The sequence below is a fragment of the Desmodus rotundus genome, chromosome 4 (genome assembly GCF_022682495.2).
Source record: "Desmodus rotundus isolate HL8 chromosome 4, HLdesRot8A.1, whole genome shotgun sequence".
NCBI classification, from domain to species: Eukaryota; Metazoa; Chordata; class Mammalia; order Chiroptera; family Phyllostomidae; genus Desmodus; species Desmodus rotundus.
This window is the reverse complement of record NC_071390.1, coordinates 53,673,047-53,688,131: the sequence shown is the minus strand read 5'-3', so window position 1 is coordinate 53,688,131 and position 15,085 is coordinate 53,673,047. Positions and strand designations below refer to the sequence as shown.

At 52.3% G+C, this 15,085-nt stretch overlaps 1 protein-coding gene across 2 annotated transcripts; it reads left to right on the top strand.

Annotated features, from left to right (window-relative positions):
• The first annotated feature begins 10,714 nt into the window (after positions 1-10,714).
• On the top strand, positions 10,715-12,842 carry COMTD1 (catechol-O-methyltransferase domain containing 1). Of its 2 annotated transcripts, none has more exons than XM_045196048.3 (7): positions 10,715-10,998; positions 11,155-11,282; positions 11,536-11,641; positions 11,732-11,850; positions 11,951-12,005; positions 12,275-12,408; positions 12,570-12,706. In XM_045196048.3, the coding sequence occupies exons 1-7, from the start codon at positions 10,905-10,907 to the stop codon at positions 12,582-12,584; spliced, it is 651 nt and encodes a 216-aa protein (XP_045051983.2). In that variant the 5' UTR covers positions 10,715-10,904; the 3' UTR covers positions 12,585-12,706. The 2 variants fall into 2 exon arrangements, with proteins under 2 accessions (XP_045051983.2, XP_024417072.2); XM_024561304.4 differs by having other exon boundaries at positions 10,735-10,998; positions 12,602-12,842.
• Positions 12,843-15,085: the final 2,243 nt, after the last annotated feature.

Genomic DNA, 15,085 nt, shown 5'->3' with positions numbered 1-15,085 from the left:
TGAAACTCATTCTCACCTCAGATGCCTTTACATTTTTGAAAAAACCTTCAGAGAAAAGGTGGGACCCCATTGGTAGGATTCCATGTACATGTGGGGCTAAGTAGGGGCAGGAGAAGGCTTCCTGGTACCTCAGGTCCTATCACAGACCTTCAGAGCTGGAAGGGACCTGAGAGGGCCTCCCCCTAACCCTAACACATGTTGGAGAAACTGAGGCCCTGGGAAGAAAAATGGTTTCTTTACAGTCACACAGCAGAGCCAAGGCTAAGTATTCCTGGCTCTGAGACCCTCTTGCTGTTCCGAGGTGAGTCCTCAGAAAGGAGGGCTAGGCCCAGGAAATGCCGGTTTCTTTGGTGGGTTCCCCAGAAGCAGAGCCTGCGCCAGGGATTCCTATTCAGATGATGGACTGGGGGAGACTCTGAGAAGAAGAGAAGTGAGGGGTGCAGGATAGGAAAGAGGTAAAAGCTACATCAGAATGTGGTCTCCACTGCACTCCAGCTGCAGCCTGGTCCCGCAGAAGGCTCCAGAGCACAAACAGCATCACAGAATTAGTCCTTCCTTGAGGCTTGGGGTCACCTTTTGTGCCACCACATCAGTCAGTCATTGGCCACAGTCTCCCAGGTGTGCATGCAGGTGGTGTGAGGCCTGCTGGATGGAGGCGGCTCTTGCTTGGCTGATGCTGCTGCTCCAGGAAAGGGGCAGCTGTGGGCCAATGGCGGCAACCCTCCAGCAGCCGGGGCTGGAAAACAAGCAGGTCAGAAGGCAAACAAGCCACTCTCCTTCCCAGAAGCTCCAGTCCCCCTGGCATTTTCAGCCACAGAACAGTGTCCAGGCACATAGGCCTGTGCCCTCTGCACCCGCAGTTTCCCTGTTCACAAAATGGGCACGCAGTACCAAAGGACTGCTGGGTTCCCTTCCAGCTCTACATCTCAGAGCTTCCACTTGCACCTCATCCTGATGTCCCAACCAGGCAGGCCCCCTGCCCACAGACTCCCCACTTGCCCCAGCAGCAGAAGAGCCATAGAGAACAGCAGACTTGGCTCGGGGTGGGGAACACACAACACAATACACAGATGATGTGTTATAGAATTGTACACCTGAACCCTGTATAATTTTATTTAGTGTCACCCCAATAAATTAAATTTTTTTTAATCTTGAAATTTGGAGGAAAAAAAAGAACCATTAAGAACAAAGTGGGGTCTCTACTTAGCAGGTCTGAACACCATGAGGTGGGTAGAAGCAACTTTCTGGGTTTGCATATGTCCCCAGCCTGCTGAGCAGACCTGGGGAGTCAGTATTTCTTGAAATGTAAGTACTGAGACCACACTGGGTTGCCAGTAAATTCATTATCCCATTACACAGGCCTGAATTATTCAGCTCTCTGGAGGCTGCCTCAGGAATATGCCCGGCACAGTCGATGCCAGCATTAGCGGGATGGATGGAGTCAGGCCCGGGGCATGGCTGGTGCTGGGATGACGGATCTCGGCCCAGAGAGGCTGCCAGGGCTTGAAGGCACAAGAGGGGTCTAGCTGGCAGCACCTGGGCCCTGTGTGTTCCTGGGACCTGGGGAAAGGTTTGTGTACATATGCACGGACCCCCTAAGACCCCCAAGAAATTGGCCAAGTGTAATTTTGGAGGCCCACCTGCTCCAAACAAACCCAGGGACAGAAGATCCAGGCTCTACTTCTACCTGGCTGTGACCTCCAGCAAGTCATTCACCTCTCTGAGCCTGTGTCTTTATCTGTAAAATGCAGAAATGATGCTGAATGTTCCCAGTATCCAGTCTCCCTGTAGGCATAATGATAGAACTGAGTCTTCACTGAGTACATAATCCTCCGGAATAAAGCCTCTTTCTAGGTTGAAGTGTGCCCATGTGACTAAGTGCTAGTCAAAAGGATGCAAGTAGAAGTACCCTGTGAAACCTTGAAGATGTGTCCTTAAAGGAAGGGGCTGAGTCCTATCTTTTCCTTTCCTTTTTCTGAAAACTGGGGTAAAGGTGTGATGGCTGGAGCTCAAGCAGCCGTCTTGCTAAGTGAGGAGAAGCCACATGATGGGGATGGCAGCACAACAGAGTAGAAGCTTGAGTCCCTGTTGACCCTGGAGCCTCCTTACCACCTCCAGGTTGTATCTATATAAAATAGAGGCCCTGTCCTGTGTGGCTCAGCTGGTTGGGCCTTGTCCCACAAGCCAAAGAGTCTCCCCAAAAGCCAAAATATCACAGTTTGACTCCCTGTCAGGGCACATGCCTTGGTTTCGGGTTCAGTCACCAGGTGAGGTGGACTAGGAGAGGTAATGGATTGATGCCCTCTCTTTGTCCCTCCCTTCCCCTCCCTAAAAATAAATAAATAAAATCTTTAAAAAGTAAAATAGAAATTAACTTCTCTTTTGATTAAGTCATTGTCTTTTGGATTTTTCTGTCATAGCCAAACCCCACCCTAGTTTGTTGGGCAAGTCTAAGGGTGAAACGAGCCACCTCGATAGGTATTTCCTCTAGTATACTTCAGTGATTAAGAACTGTAAGCCCTGAAACCAGAGGATATGAGTTCAAATCCCAACTCTACCATTTAATAAACTGTGCAACTTCAGGCAAGTTGCTTAACCTCTCTGTGCTTCAGCTTCCTTGTCTGTAACATGGGGATAAATGTCAGAATTAACTGAGTCACTATGAAGCTACAAGAAGTGTTATATAAGTATCAGCAGTTAGTATCCCATTTTTACACATTTAGGGGGAGTCCCAGTGGAGCTCAGCGTCCTGGGTCTCCATACATCTCCTAAAGCTTCATCTCTGTCTGGATTTTTCCCTCAGGGTGGCTGTGCTCTCCAGGCAGCTTCAGTCATGACATGAACAGCTTTGCCTCGGCGGGGAGGCCCCCAACCTGAACCAAAGAGACTGAGCTCCTGGTTTGGGGCCAAGAGGGGGACTGCTCTCCAGGATCCCCAGGAAGTTATTCCTCAGGAAGAGAGAAAGAGAAATAAAAGCACCTAACTGTGTACCCCAGGCAGGTATCACTGGACCTCTAGGGAGTGGATTAAATCAGACATCACAGCTCATGTGCCAGCAGCACAAAGACCACTATGGAATATGAGTAGAATGTGTTGTGCTTGAGGCAGCAGGGAGTGGTGGAGACTTTGGCAAAGCACATGACCCATGTGGGGATAAGAACAGGCACATGCAGTGCTAGCAGCCTTGCCATGCAGCAAAATGGGTCCAGCTTGGTGAAATCTTCTGCTTTTCCAACAGAAATGAAAATCAAATCTAAATTCTTTGTGAAATTTTCCAATTGTTTAGTGTTGGCTCCATTCAAACAAACAAAACACTGATCAAGAAAAACGAAGCATGTCCCCAGACCAGCTGGGGGCTGCAGACATAAACAAGCGCTGAGAGGTCTCCCGTGCAGGCAGTCTGAATCCTGAGTCCCAGCCTGCATTTCCTGGTGTCTCTGGGGGAAAGGGGCATATGCCGAGCTTGAGGGTGGCTCGGAGGAAAGAAAGGGCTGGGAGTTTCTCCTTTGCTGGCAGGCAGGTGCTCTGGGCTGGAACAAGGAAGGTGAGCCGGACCCTTCAGCTCCCTCTCCTGTCCGTTTTCAGGATGGCGGTGAGGGTGGGAGGTGGCATGGGGCTGCCCTGCAACCTCAGGCAACATTCCCAGAGCTTCAGGTTCTTCCTCTGAGGCTGAATTGATTGGAAGATCTTCAGCCTCTGCCTGCGGCAGCTACCATGGCCTACCTGCTCTTGCTGAGATCGTGCCCAATGGGGTCTCTGCACCCATACCTTTGGAGACACCCTGGGGCCCTTGGGACCTGCGTGTAGATTGGACTGCTGCTCCTACCTCTGCACTCTGCCACCAGTAATAGGGTTACACGTCCATACCCTTTGTTATGTGACCTCATGGGACCACCTCATGGAGGGGATAGAGCACACACCTTTACTCAGGACCTGGAGCTTTGCCAAGTGATGCTGTGGCCACTGGAACATCAGCAGACCTGACTGAGGCAGAGGATTTCAAAGCACTTGTAGGGTGGGTTTCTTGCACCTGCGTTGTCCACTGGGAAAGCACATTCCCAGGTGGAAAGATCTGAACCCACCACTGAAGCAGAAGAGCCCCAGTTGACCCTCTGAACCAGGAGCAAGAAAATTAACTGGTTATTCTAGAAGCCAAGGAAACCTGGGGCTGTTACACAACATTGCCACAGCACAAACCCGACTACTGTGCCAGGTGGACATGGGCTTCCCCGACCCTGTTCCCAGCAAGATGCACAGGAGCTCCCAACCCATCTGGTCATCCACTATCCCTGAGGCCTCTGTGCCCCTGGCTCTGAGGCAAATACAGAGACTCCCCCTGGAGCGGGGAGATACCCCAGGCTGTGATCACACAGAATTGGAGCCAATCCCCACGTCATGGCTATAAGACTTTGGATGAGTCCCTTCCTCTGCCTGAAAGCCACTTGTAGAGTGATCGTGCCTACTTCATCAATGAAAGGCCACAGGTCTGCAGCAGCACAAAGGTGGGTCCCCAGTGCTGGCATTTGGGCTTGTCAAGTAGGGGAGGGACTGGGCCTGCCAGGAGTCTTTGGGATGGGGGCATCTCCTGCGAGAAAGCTCACTCTTGAGGAAAACAAAGCCTCACCTTTGGAGAACATGATTTCAAGTTCAGTATGGAATCTGTCACTGTGTCCTGAAGGAAAAAAACAAACAGGTTTATCTCAGCACCAACTCTAAGCCTATGGGCCCAGGCCATACTGCTTGGGGGCTTGTATCAGTTAGGAATGCTTTGAGCTTCAAGTAAAAGAATATACAGCAAATCATTGCTTAAACAGAAAGGGCTCCTTTTTCTCATGTAACAAGTAGTCTGGAGTTAGACAGTTGCTGGTGGTGGCTCAATGGCTTGATAACGCCTTCAAGCACAGCACTCCATCTTTTGTCTCACCATCCTCACTGTTTGATTTTTAAATCTTAACCTCGTTGCCTAATGGCCACAAAATGGCTGCTATGGTTCCCATACAAGGTTAAAAGAGACTAAGCAATTACAGAAGGGTTTCTTATTATTAGGGAGGAAAATGTCCTAAGAAGCCAGAAATGAGCTGAAGAGAGGATGAAAACAGACACCTTGAAAAAATATACCTGAGATGGCTGTGACAGCCTGAGATGGGTCACAGTTCATCCCTCAGAAATGGGCACACTGTTCCCTGGACAGTGTCAGGCTCCCACTGGCAAGGCAGAAGGAGGAGGAATGCTTCAGACGCAGACAGTAACAGTGTCAGCTGGAAGATGGCAAGTCCGTCCCACAGAGGAGCAGCACCAGGCAGGACCCTTAACTGCAAACCATAGAAGCTGCTCGGTAGCAAACAACAGATTTTACTTTGTTGCAAACAATAGATCCACTCTATTGTAAACAGCAGCCTCTGGGAGGACCAGAGAATCAGGTTTGGATGCTCCACAAGCAGGAAATTCTCAGCTAGAAGCCCCGCCGAATCACACCACGGGACTGTCCTAATTAGAACACAGCCCCCACACTGCCCGCCTCTGTCTAGAGGCTTCAGTGCAACCACCCCAGCAGCAACAGGCACTGCCACCTCATCACACTTACTCGCTGAGCACCCTTCTCCTTCACACAGCCGCTAACTCACATGGCCTACATTTGCATTCTTTGAGTCTTGTGCCATACATCTGATGGGTGGAAGCTGGGTCCCCTGTCTTCCGGGAGGTATATGTGTTTGCCGTCTTTGAGAAAAAGAAGGACTCACAACATAGGCCAGTGTCTTAATGTGAAGAGGTAAAAGCTGCAGGGAGACTTTCTTTACCAGGTCTCAAAAGGGCCCCATGAAGTCTTGACCATTTGAAGGCCTCTGAGGGTCAGCCAAGGTGTCCAGCGGAAGCATTCCTGGCCACCCTGACAAGAAAGAAGGAGAGAAACAGATGACACCATGAAAAACACACCTAAGTTATTCACTGGGGACTCTCAGAAACACCTGGATTGAGCCAGATAAATTGAATCACAGGTAAATTGTTGGTATGTGGTAGATGCTTCCCCAGAGAACTAATGAATTTCCAGAGGACCTAGGGGCTCTGGACTTGGGCCCAGTGGTGAGATGACAAACTCGTATGGAAGCTGAATTAGAGACAAGTTCACATCCTGGCTCTGCCACTTATGCATCACTTGACATCTGGGAGCCTTGGTTTGCCCGTCTGGGAAATGGAGACAATGCTGGCTACTAGACAGGGGTGCTCTGAGGAAAGTCCCACCTCCCATTCAGGTCATGCCGCAGCAGGGAATCCTATGTGTTTAAGTATCTAACCCCACGGTGGTTGTCAGGGAGGGGGAATGGGAGCCAGGCAGCGGTGTGTTAATCCACATAACCATTCTGAGAGCTTGGAGGCTGTGGCAGGCAGAATTGTGCCACCCTCCCACGATCTCCACCACCAATGTTGCTCCCAAGGCAGGACTTCACAGATGTAACTAACCAGCCCACCTGAACATAGGCACATTATCCCAGATTATCTGGGTGGGCCTACTGTAATCACATGAGCCCTTAAAGGCAGGAGAGGAAGGCATCAAAAAGATTCAAGGAGCCTTTGCTGTCCTTGAACATGAAGGAGCTTCATGAAAAGGAGCTGAATCTGCCAACAGCTAGAGAGTTTGAAAGAAAGCCTGAAGCACCAGGGCAGAGCTGCAGCCCCGGGCAACACTTTGACTTTATCTTGGGAAGACCCTAAGCAGAGAATCTGGCCATGTCTTGCCAGACTTTTGACCTACAGATGCATGAGATAATAAATGGATGATTTAAGCCACAGCAATAGAACACTAACACAGAAGTATCATCCCCATTTTCTAGTTGAGGAACTCTGAGCTCACATAGCCACAAAGTGAGTGGTGGGGCCAGTGTATGAGTCCAAGTCCATGTGACCCCCGAGCCCATGCTGTTACTTCCCATTCGGCCTGTCCAGGTGAGGAAACTGAGGCACTAGAGCCTGAGGTATGGCCTGCCAGCTCTGCAGCTTCTTGGCACAGAGGTGGGAGCAGGCTGTGGGCCCTCTGTCCTCCTGAACTCCCCTCAGGAGCCCCAGAAGCCCTGACTCATGGTCCATCTGCATCCATCCACTCAGCTGGAAATGGCCCCCCAGAGTCCTGGAATCAGGGAATTACCTCCCAAAGTCATAGGTGAAAAGACACCATCCTCTCTGGAGAGCTCAGCAGACCTCACCCAGATGTGGTCAGACCCCAGGCTATAGCTTCTCTGTGGACAGAAGAGGCCTAAAGAAGGTAAGCCCTGGAGAGAGACCCAAAGGTGCCTCTGGCAGCCCACAGCTGCTGGGGGAGAGCCCACTGAGGGTGAGAAGGGAACCAAGGGGCCCAAAGGTAGGAAGAGGATTCCTGGGGCAGAGATGAGGTGGGTGGGGGCAATCAGCCAGCCACTGAGGCCCTTCTGGCCCTAACGATCTTTACTTCTATGTCCTAACTTCTCTGATCCATGCCCTAATTCAGAGGAAACAGTTGTTCCATTGACCAGATCAACGATATATTCAGTTCGACTGACACAGTACTTTAAAATTTTTTCTCATTAAAAATTTCTAGATTTTTCTAGAAATGCCAGATTTCTAACCTCTCTTCAAAAATCATAAATTCTGGCCACACTACACCCACCTTCCCACATGGCAGCATAGATTAGAGTCAGGTGGCTGCCATGCCTTCTGATAGCGCATGAGCATTGGAGCACCACAGTCCCCGCTGCTCCCTATTGACCTCCCCTCACCCACCTGCCCAGTCCCTGAAGACATCCGAGTTTCAATCCCTTAGGCCCAACTTAACTCTATATTTCCCCTCTGCCCCTGACTCACCCAGTGCCTAGCCTCTGTGATGTTAGCAGGTCTGGGATAAGTACAAGTTGAGGGCATTAGGATAGAAATTCAGGTGTCTCTTCCAGACTCGTTTTTTTGTGGACAACTGTTCCCAGTGACCCGGTTTGGCTAAGAATTGGTCAGGGGTCACATTCCTGACTTCCTGGTGTGAACCTAAGGGAATGTACAGGCACCCATTCATTTCCTCTGCCTTCATGAGCCTGCGGGCTCCCTGACGCCTAATGAAGCAGCTGCATTTGGCCAAAAGAACAACTGAGAGAGGCAGAAATAGTCCTCCCTCCTCCCCTGAGGCAGCTACCCATATCTGCATGGCCCTTTGGGTAGGCCCAGCTCCCCTCACCTCTGGGGGCCACCTCTGAGGAAAAGAATAAAAACCTATTTTGTCTTCAGACCCTGGCCTTCTAGGAAAAGGCCCCATAACAGATTCGGAGGCAACACTTTGCTGCCTTCATTGTGAGCTGAGACGTTGGCACTGCAGTGGAAGAGACAAGAAATCAGGAGTAAATGGGGGAGGGAGGTGGAAAAATTAAATTTTGCGTGATCAGCAAGGTTTCAAACAATCGCTCGCCAACTGAAGTGGGTGCCACGTCTATAAGTCATTCTGTTTTATAGACCATTAGGATCTCCAGAGAGAACCTGCATGGAGACCACTGCTTTTTGTTGAAATTAAAATGTCAGAGAAAAAGAAATAGAACAAAACAGGGAATCTGCAATTAATTACCAGGCCATAAAAATTCAATAATCAGGAGGCAGAGCGGCCGCGGGCCCAGAGGTATCGGAGCCAGCGTAACAAGAATGGAATACATTAATCTTTTCAAATTAGTTTTTTAATCTGACAGGGATATATGGTGACATGCCTCCCCTCCCGGCCCGTCCCCCCACCTCCGCGGGCTCCAGACTGCAGCCAGGCTGGAGAGGGAGGTTCTGCGGTGAGAAGGGGGCCTGCCCACACCTGGACCCCCAGACAAGGGAGGGAATGAGGTCTGCAGCCTCCGCTGAGCCCAAGGCCGGCCTGTCGGCTGTCCTGGTGGAGGGGGCCCAGCAGTGCTGCCAGGAAAGCACTTCTTGTGAGTACGGTTCCAGCTGGGGCCCACTGAGTCAGAGCAGCTCTTTGGTGCGCCTGCACTCTGGACAGGGGGTCAGAGGGTTTAAGAAAACAGGAGCAGGGGCTGGGGAGTACGCATGGAGAAGTGGTCTCTCTGAGCTTTGGTTTCCTCCTCTGGAAAATGAGAATAATATCACAGCCTCATAGAGACGCCTGGTGCTCAATAAAAGGCCCCCTACTGTTACTATTGTTACTGTCTAGACTGGCTGTTCAGACAGCAAGGAGCCGGAGGCAGAGCCAGCACACAATTCAGAGCATTTATTTAGCACTTACTGTGTGCTGAGCTCTGGAGGAGGAGAGACCAGCAGCTTCAGTCCTTACCCTGGGGAATGAGACTCGCAGTCAGGTCACGGAAACATTTACAGGGCCAAGTAGGATGCAGAGGATCAATGGGGAAGGGGATTCTCTTCTTAGCAGGATGCTTGCCTGGTGACAGAGAACTGGGAGGAACTGGACGTCCCGAAGTGACCACGCACCCGACAGCAGTCTCCTCCCCCGCGCCTCCGGCCTGGGGACCTCCGCTGATTGGACAGAGGACCAGCTCCACCCATGTGTCTAATTGGAGGCTGTGCCCTCGGCTTCCGGAGCTGGGTCCTGGAACTAGGCCTACTACAGCGTTACCTCCCCCAGGCTTAGGAGTCCCTGCCGGTCAGTCCCGAATTCCAAGTTTCTCTCCAGCTCAACCTGGTCTTCAGCCTCAGCCAAGCCGCTCTCTCACTTACCGCCTCTCCCTCCCCCAAAATTCCTGCCTCTGGGCTTTGGTAGCGCTGAACCCCCGCGTAGGAAGCCCCCAGGGGAGCTCTAGCCAGTGTGGTTACTAAATGGGCTGTCTGTCCCCAGAAGACAGCAATACAGCAGTAGCCAGGTGACCTTCTGCCCTTACGATTTCAACTCCTTTCCAAATGTGACAGCTGTAACCCACGAAGTGCTGGGCCCTGTGTAAATCCTTCACCTGCATTTTCTCATTTCCTCCCCTGGGTGGTGGGGACTACTAACCCATTTTACAGAAGACGAAATCGTGAAGCTGGGGTTGCTCACGGGTTCTTGTGTGTCCTGTGGTCTCCAAACACAGCTTCACTAAGAATACAAGCCAGGAGTTTCTTCCACCTCTCCCTGAGGCACACAGTAGGTGTTCAACCAGTGCTAACTGGACAGCGTCCCTGCAGAACAGTCTGCAAGTGGTCTCACCTGCCCTCCTTTTTCCTCCCCAAGATGTCATCATTCCAACCTATAATCTTAACAGCAGCTGGCATTTATTGAGCACCTACTCTGTGCCAAGCTGTGGGATCTGGTGCCATTTGCAGTTAAGACTGTGGTCCCTGTTCCCACAAAGGAAACTGAGGCTTAGAAACTGATGAGCCTAAGATCTCACACTCAAGTCTGTTTGGCACCCAGGATTTTAACGAAGGACATCTCAGCGCCCCATCAACCTGACCTGCCTGTAGCTCCCTAGCCAACCTCTGGTTGTGTACGCCCAAACAAGTTTCTTCACTCCTTCAACCTGATACCCTTGGTCACCTCCCCCAAAGGCCTCCTCTGATTCTCAGTTCCTCAGGAACTTTCACTTCTATCACTTTGTACTCGGTACTATCCTGTTACACTGACGGCCCTCTCACCCTCCCACATATGCTCCAGGGGGTCTCAGCAGAAATGGTAGTGATGAGAAAGAAGCTTATCAAATTTTTCTCCCTGACCCAGCTCCCCAGACCCTAGATGCAGATCTTGGTCCCTGTCGGGCGAAGTTCCGAGCGCAGCCACCAGATGGCAGCCAGCTGACTCGGGCCCGGCTTGCAGTAAGGCCATGCGGCCGCCAGATGTTGCTCCATACCGCATCCTGCGGGCAGTGCTGGGACCAGGTGGTACAAGAAAGGCCTGAGGGTCTGAGTGCCGGGTCCCGGTAGCGCCAGCGCTAGGGACCTTTCCACCGCCGCCTTCCGCCCACGCCATGATCCAGCCCATGCCCCGGCTCTCCGTGCCCGCGGCGCTGGCTCTGGGATCAGCCGCTCTGGGCGCCGCCTTTGCTACCGGCCTTTTCCTGGGTAAGTAGGAACGTGCTTGCAGCTCCCTCCGCAGAGGCCCCGCGGGCAGGGCTGGCGCGGGAGCACAGCCCTTGGAATACCCGAGGCTGGCTGCGGCTTAGGCTCACCCATGGCGCCCCGGAGTCCCAGGCCCTGACTCAGTACCCCTCCTGGCAGGGAGATGGTGCCCTCCTTGGCAATCTCGGCGAGAGAAGCGCCTGCTGCCCCCCGAGGACAGCCCCCTGTGGCAGTATCTGCTGAGCCGCTCCTTACGGGAGCATCCGGCGTTACGGAGCCTGCGGCTGGTCAGCAAGGCCGAGGGCGGGACCAGGAACCCACCTCGGGCCGTGCGGACCCCACGTAGTTGCACGACCTTGGTTGGGCAGGGACCTACTCTTGGCTTCCGTGCTCTTCAGCCCTGGCGCGGTGGGCGTTCCCTGGGAAGGGCATTCCTCTAGGCTCCGCCCACAGCCACGCCCACGGGGGAGGTCCTGAACTTGGGGGCGGTGTGGTTTACTGGCAGAGCTGCTGCGACCCTCTCCCCTCCCAAACACACAGCTGACTCTGGAGCAGCCGCAGGGGGATTCCATGATGACCTGTGAGCAGGCCCAGCTTCTGGCCAACCTGGCACGACTCATTAAGGCCAAGAAGGCGCTGGACCTAGGTAGGGCACGTGGCCGTGATCACTGGGTGTCTTAAGTCATCAGCCATCTCCCCCACTGTGGCCTGAGCCTATCCTTGTCCCTGTCCCCAGGCACTTTCACAGGCTACTCAGCCTTAGCATTGGCCCTGGCACTGCCCCCGACCGGGCACGTGGTGACCTGCGAGGTGAACCCGGGGCCCCCGGAGCTGGGGCGGCCCCTCTGGCGGCAGGTGAGTGTCCTTTGTCAGGCCCAGGCCCTCAGAACCCAGGCACTCCACTCCCAGTTCTGGGAGAAGGGACATGCTGGTTCTGACCCCACTCCTTCCTCAGGCTGAAGAGGAGCACAAGATCGACCTTCGGTTGAAGCCGGCCCTGGATACCCTGGGTGAGCACGGTGTGGAAGGGGCCTTGGCGCCATATCCCAAATGGGGCCATCGGGTGTAAGCTAGTAACCAGGTCCTACGGACGGGCTTGGGGCAATGACAGCCCCCCACTGCCCAGCCTCAGGGTATGCAGCCACATGCAAGGTGGCAGGGCTGGCGTCCTCTAGGCCGGAGTCCCTGAGTGGTCACAGCTCCTAGACTGGCCTGGGCAGGGGCTTCCAGCTACCGGGCCTGCGGACTCAGCCACATCTGCCCATCCCTCCCCCGCAAGATGAGCTCCTTGACGCGGGCGAGGCTGGCACCTTCGACATGGCCGTGGTGGACGCCGACAAGGAGAACTGCACTGCCTACTACGAGCGGTGCCTGCAGCTGCTGCGGCCCGGAGGCATCCTTGCTGTCCTCAGTGTAAGGGATAGCCTAAGTGGAGAAAAGATGCTCTGGGGCTGGGAATCCTTCCCCTTGGCTCCTCCCCGTGCCCCACCCCCGTACCCCAAAGCCCCAAGCAGTATTCACGTCAGCTACTCCCTCGAGGTATTCAAGCAGTTCTCACCCCCTTCCCCCTGGAGGCCCCACCCCCGTGATGCCCCGCCCTCCACAGGTCCTGTGGCGGGGAAAAGTGTTGCAACCCCAACCGGGAGATCTGGAAACCGAGTGCGTGCGAAACCTGAACGAGCGCATCCTGCGAGACGCCAGAGTCCACATCAGCCTCCTGCCCCTGGGCGACGGCCTCACTTTAGCCTTCAAAATCTAAGACTGGCTGCTAGTGATGGGCTTGATGAAGGGGACTTGTGAACCCCAGCAATCTACCCGGAGTTTTAAATGTCAATAAAGTGGGTCCTGGACACAATCTTATGAGCTTCCATACAGCACTGAAATGGGGTAGGGAGGGAAGGCCCAGCACAGGCAGCTCCTTGCGCAAAAGTGAGCCTTAAGGTTAATGTTCATCCCCTTCCTGGCACAGACCTGATGGCTACCTGGCACCAGGGCTGTGGCCCACCCCGAGGAGACTCCAGCTGGATGGAGGCAGGATTTAGTTTTAATTGGCCTGACCACATGTAATTTGACAGAAAACCCAACTCCACAGGTTTGCCCCTACTCCAATCTCTATGAGGGCCAGATGCTGGGTAAAAGCCCAACCTGGTCTCCCTGTTACATCTCTTCCTAGGAGGCAAAAGTGAATGAAGTTCATTCCCAGTGCAGCTGGGACTAGTGGGGAAGCTTTATCTGGGATCTGACAACAGGCCTTGTAGGGGAGTAAGTTATGCCAGTTAAGTGGCCACTTAACCATGTTTTCTCCTAACTGCCAATTCGGCCTCATCTCTGTGAACCAGTCCACTTGACTTAGACACAGAGACCTCAAGGTCCACATAAGTATATATCCTGTCTTCCCCCTTAAGTCCTAAAGGTGAGGGACTAGGTGGGATCACTGGCCAGACAGGTGAAGCAGACAAGCCTGTAAGTAGGAATTAGTATGGCAGTTTTTAACAAGTGCTCCAGAGGAAAGACAAGACTCCAACACCAACATCTGAGTGGAGGTGGAGAGGGAGCCAGGTGCTTTTCTGTTTCAAACCTCCCCAAACCCTCCAAGATGTCCATGTCTAAGGCAGAAACGCCATCAGCCTATAACATACAACCAGGTTTTGCTACCACCTGGTTAGTGGCGATGTACCTAGAGGCTGCTAGAAGCAGTCACATGAATCCAAAGGTGGCAACTTACGTAATCCTCCATGTCCTAGATATACCTTGTGTTGGGTTGGCCAAAGTTCACTTCGTTTTTCTCCATACAATGGCTCTCATAGTGCTTAGTCGTCTTTAACTTCATTCAAAACAATTTTGTTAGGATTTTATTGTGACAGCTGTCATCAGCATGCATTAAAAAAAAAAATCAGAACTTTGTGCAGCCATTTTAATATTGAAGATGGAAAAAAATATGCAACATTTTTGGAACATTATGCTTTATTATTTCAAGAAAGGTAAACGCAAGTGAAGCGCAAAAAAGACTTGCGCAATGTATGGAGAAGATGCTGTGACTTATCAAACATGTCAGACGTGGTTTGCAGTTTCTTGTTACCACTGACATTTTGGCCAAATACAGTAATTCTTTGCTGTGGGGCTGTTGTATGCATTGAAAAACACTTAGCAGCAACCCTGGCCTCTACCCACTAGAAGCCAATGGCAGGAGATAGCTGACATACTCAATATCCAAATCAGTAAGTTATTGGTGAAAATGAAAAATATGTCTTTTAGGCCCTGGATGGTGTGGCTCAGTGGATTGAGTGCTGGCCTGCAAACCAAAGGATGGCTGGTTCGATTCCCAGGCAGGGCATATGCCTGGGTTGTGGTCCAGGTCCCCCCCCACTTGGGGGCATGCAAGAGGCAACCGACACATAGATGTTTATCTTCCTCTTTCTCCCTTCCTCTCTAGAAATAAATACATAAAATCTTTTTAAAGAAGAAAATGTCTTTTTATGGACAAAACTAAATGGACTTTTTGGCCAACCCAGCATTTCGGACAACACTCAGACACCTGGCTCTCCCATACTCATAAAAGCACATTAGGATGCATATGGGTGGATAGGTACAATTTTCTCTGGGTAGATCCTTGACATTGACCAACTGTTAACTCATTTGTGCCACACTTCACAACATATGCTTACACCCCAGTCCAGACCCAGAGTACTGGACTGGGTGAACTCCTGCCACAGCATGAGGGAGAGCCACCAGCTAGCTAAGGGGCAGCAGGCCATCCACGGGGCTGCAGCTGTTACGAGGCCCAGTAACCAGGTTTCCTCCCCACCTGAGCACCACCTGCTAGCAGTCTGAGAGTTTGCTGGGCTACTTCATAGTTCTTACATATCCCGAATGCACAGGAGGTGCTTTCACAGGCATCTTTTCCTGTTTTTCTTCCTACCTAGCAATAGGTCCTGACTCAAATAAATTGGTTAAAGTCCACTTTCTGCCATGAAGTCATGTGTGTCTGACTCACACGGACCTTCCAGCCAGTCCCTTAGGACAAAAAGTGAGACCAGGAGTCTTTGTGCCCCCCAGGGCACCTGTGAGGAGAGCTTACTAGGCTTCTAAT